This window comes from Pterocles gutturalis, unplaced genomic scaffold (assembly GCF_000699245.1).
Source record: "Pterocles gutturalis isolate BGI_N339 unplaced genomic scaffold, ASM69924v1 scaffold32852, whole genome shotgun sequence".
Taxonomy (NCBI): domain Eukaryota; kingdom Metazoa; phylum Chordata; class Aves; order Pterocliformes; family Pteroclidae; genus Pterocles; species Pterocles gutturalis.
In genome coordinates, this window is record NW_010108859.1 from 1 (window position 1) to 4,489 (window position 4,489).

The following is a 4,489-nucleotide window of genomic DNA, read 5'->3' on the forward strand; positions in this document are numbered from 1 at the left end:
CACACCTAAACCGTGCCGCCTTCTCCCTTGCAGTCTCCCGCTTCATGGCGCCGTCCTCGGGCATGAACATGGGAGGCATGGGCAGCCTGGGCTCCCTCGGAGACGTGAGCAAGAGCATGGCCCCGCTCCAGAGCACGCCGCGGAGGAAACGGAGGGTCCTTTTTTCCCAGGCCCAGGTTTACGAGCTGGAGAGACGTTTCAAGCAGCAGAAATACCTCTCCGCCCCGGAGAGGGAACATTTAGCCAGCATGATACATCTCACCCCGACTCAGGTCAAAATCTGGTTCCAGAACCATCGCTACAAGATGAAACGCCAGGCCAAAGACAAGGCGGCACAGCAGCAGATGCAACAGGAGAACGGCTCTTGCCAGCAGCAGCAGTCTCCCAGAAGGGTGGCGGTGCCAGTGCTTGTGAAGGATGGCAAGCCCTGCCAGGCAGGCTCAAACACACCCACAGCAGCTATCCAGAGCCATCAGCAGCAGGCAGCTACAACGATCACAGTGGCTACCAACGGCAACAGCCTCGGACAGCATCAGAGCCCCCAGACAAACAGTGCGGGGCAGTCTCCAGACATGGGACAGCACTCGGCCAGCCCTTCCTCTCTGCAGAGCCAAGTCTCCAGTTTGTCTCACCTAAACTCTTCTACTTCTGACTATGGCACTGCCATGTCTTGCTCCACCTTGCTATACGGTAGGACCTGGTGAAAGGATTAAAAAAAGCAAAAGGAAAAAAAAAAAGGGGGAAAAAAAGAAGCAGATTTTTCCAGTCACATAAATCTCTGTCCTGTCCGAACTACTGGGTGTTTTTTTCGTTCCCTTTTTTTTTTTTTTTTTTAAATTTCTTTTTTAGTGCTTTTTTTCCTCCCCTTTCACTGAATGGTTCTCTGAGGACCTCTAAGAGAGAGAGAGACCTTTTTTTTTCTTTCTCAGTTTCGTTGTTACTCTTGATGGTTTTCGGTCTTTCTTTTTCCTTTTTTTTTCCCCCCCCCCCAAGGTTGTTGTATGGGGTGTTAAAAAAATTCTGACTAATAAACACGGAGCAGTCTGCAGAAAGGGGACCACTGTTAGGCATGGTCCGAAGGCTTGGATTTCAGACGTACACTTTCCCAGCGTCTAGGACTTGCATGTAAATATAGAGATTTTGGGGGATGGGGTGGTTTTCCCCCAAAAAACACATTCGTGTCACCCAGACACAAGAAGCAGCTTCCCCCGTCCCCTGGTCTCCTCTCCCAGCCCCGCCGCCAGGGCCAGCGGATGGAGACGTGGAGTCATCAAAGGCTTGGCTTTTATTTTCCTCCTTACGTTTGATGTGAACATGTAGCTGTATAATGCTGTCAAAAGTTGGACTAAACCCATAGTTTTTAGTAGCCTGTATATTTTGTTGTAAAAAGAAAAAGAAAAAAAATACAATCAACCAAACCAACCCCCACCTTTTTTATGGACACTGATCGCCCCGTCGTAAATCCTCTGGCAATTTGTTATTTGCGCACGCCGCCTTTTCCTGTTGTAACTTATGTAGATATTTGGCTTAAATATAGTTCTTAAGAAGCTTCTAATAAATTATACACATTACGAATATTTTTTTTAATTTCCCTTTGATTCCCTCTCCTGACCCTCCCTTCCCCGCATGTTTTGTGGTTTTTTTGTTTGTTTGTTTGTTTGTTTGTTTTGGTTTTTTTTTTTTTTCTTCATGGAAAAACAACCCGGGATGCTGCCAAACCCTGAAATCCCCCTGCCCCTCCCAGGGCTCGGCCCCTGTTCCCAGAGGGGAGCTGCGCCAGGGAGTTAACGGGATACAGGATCGGTCCTCAGTGCGCAAAAGTGACAAGCAAACGCGAGGGATCCCCAAACTCGAGAGCGAAGGGATCGAGTCCAAATTCATTAGCCCGATTATTGGGGGGGCGGGGGGCACCTCAGAGACTTCTTGCTAGAGAAAGCAAAGTATTCCGGGAGTAGAAATTCAAATGCCAAAGGCACGGAGGAGAAAGAAAGTAAAAGTCTAACTCCACTAGAAACAAATTAGTGAAGAACCTGCTGACAGTATAGAACATGCGGCCTATCTAACGAGCGCCCAGTTTTAATACCTTGTTAAAAAAAAATTCTACCAGGTTTTCCTATGTACTTGTATTTTAAGGGAAGTACAGTCACCTTATTTATAATCAAAATTAAATGATAGTTTATTGTGTACAACATGTAGTTTTAATTAACTTTCTTTCTCAGACGGTATTTAGTCTTCTCCATGTACCCACCCCGCAGGCACACACGCACACCGCCCTGCAGTCTCTCCTTCACACTTCCACCCCACTGCCACGGCGAGAGGTTCTCTTCAGGCTGTACCTCACGGGAACGGAGGCTGCTTTGGGTTTAGTTTTGTTCGTTTGTTTGTTTGTTTGTTTGTTTGTTTTTTCCCTCTAGCCATTTGGGAAGCTTGGAAAGAAGGAGTTGAGGGGAAAGTGAGTGTGCGGGCATGTGTGAGTGTGGGTGCGTGGGTGCGCGGGGTGTGCGCCCGGCTGAGACACCGATGGGCGGTTGGTAGGAAGAGAAATATTATGGGTAATGCAAGGCATTTAGATATTAACTTTGCTGTAAATATGTAAAGTGTATGAAGTTAAGCAGCTCTTATCGGAGAAGCCCGAAATACATGTAATTCGCTGTCTTTCGGTTCCCAAATATCGCTTTTGTGAGTGTAACAAAATAAGAAGTCCCCCATCCTAAAAAAACCTCATAGAGTGGTTTCCTTCGCATCTGCTTTTCGGTTTCTTTTTTTTTTCTCCAGATCCCCTCAGTTAAACCATGGAAGCGAATCGCAGTCATTGAAAGACCTCTGAATTACAGAGGTATTATGAAATGCTCATATTTTTGAAGAGAAAGCAAGCAGCTTGCCCGGGATGGAAACAACCCAAACTCCAGTTTAAGTAGCAGCTTTCGAAAGCTCCAGTCTTTTATTTATACAAGATAGCCGGTGTTACTCGGACACCAAGTGCTAGTTTGGATGGAGAAAAAGGGAAACAGAGAGAAAAAAAAAAAAAGAAAAAAAAAAGAAAAAAAAAAGATTATCGGATTCTTTCTGCCCCCCCTCCTTTTTTTCTAACTAGAGATCATCACGTGTGTCAACAGGAATTTCGAGACCTTTCATTCTTCGTATTATGTCCTGCTTTATACAGCGACATTCTCAACTAACCCAAAGTATATTCCTTATTTTTTTTTCTTTTTCTACTGAGAATATTCGTTTCAGAGCTATAACGTCATATTAAGCATGGCAGGGGGGAGTCTGGAGTTTAGTGCTGTTATTTGTGCTAGAAGAAGCAAGTGCTGGGAATTCCTGGTCCGTGCCAGCTTCCACAAAGGGAGTGAGAGCAGGGTTAACTACGGATTTTTAAAATCAGGGTTAGTTTCTCCCGGAGTTAATATACAAAACCGAGGGGGAAAGTGGTGTGGTTAAGTCGACATTTCCCCTTCAGATGTAATTAATGTTTGCATCTTTTCAAACACAGGAACGTTCAAAAGTGAGAAGTACTGAAAGGCCTTAATACAGTCGAGAAATAATATTTTGTCTCCCTCCCCCCCAATATTGAAGTTAGGATGTTCGATAGAGATCCAGACAGTGACTTTTCATTATAGACTTCGGGGGAAATAAATGAATTTTATTGTGTCTCGACAACCTCATAAACACATATTTGGTGGTGGGTGTAATTACTGTAATGGATTATTATGTACACTGACTTATCTTTCTTAAACTAGATTTAGTTTCGATTAAATAAACTCGTTTCCACTTTGTCTGATGTCGGCTTAGTTTAAAGTCTGTTTACTTGTTCCACAGAAAGGTGAATTCATCTCTTTATTAAGCACTAGAGACCGAGCAAACACAGTTCAAACTGTATTTACATATCAATCAGGGGAAATGCAAACAAACTGCTCTTTAACAATTTTATAGAGTTTTTTTAATGACATTGTGTTATTGCCTTTTATCATAAAATTCTTTGTATAAACTAGTTATGCCTTCATTGGGATTAAGATATTTCGGGGGTGGTTGGGGTGTAAATACATTTTAATCTCCAGTCTCCCTCGAGAATACTCACGAGAACTTAGACACTGTATAGCTTTTCTAAATTAAAATATGTGCCTCCGTCTAAAAGCCTGCTTGTTCCAATACACTGATTTTCAGTCTCCCTGTAATCAATGCAGAACTTGGATAATGGGATGGCGAAGGAGGGGGGGAACACACAGCATGATTCAAATCTGAAATGATGGAAGAAATGCACGTTTCCCAATATAACTGCTCCTTTATTGATCTGAGACCGTGGGCACCCCGTATTTGGAGAGATAAAGGGACCTAGGGAAGAATGGCTATTCCCTTCCGCTCCCCCACTCCCTGGCACTGCCTGCAAATGTAGGAGAGTCGCGGAGGGCATTTTCCCCTGCTGTAAATAGGAGTTCATGCTTGAGTGCCATGAAGTGCGCATGTAGTGGCACAGCAGGCTGTGGGAAAA

At 44.3% G+C, this 4,489-nt stretch overlaps 1 protein-coding gene across 1 annotated transcript; it reads left to right on the forward strand.

The window, feature by feature from the left end:
* Window positions 1-8: 8 nt before the first annotated feature.
* NKX2-1 (NK2 homeobox 1) lies at window positions 9-853 on the forward strand. The gene has a single exon (XM_010072783.1). The coding sequence runs from the start codon at window positions 45-47 to the stop codon at window positions 702-704; it is 660 nt and encodes a 219-aa protein (XP_010071085.1). The 5' UTR covers window positions 9-44; the 3' UTR covers window positions 705-853.
* Window positions 854-4,489: the final 3,636 nt, after the last annotated feature.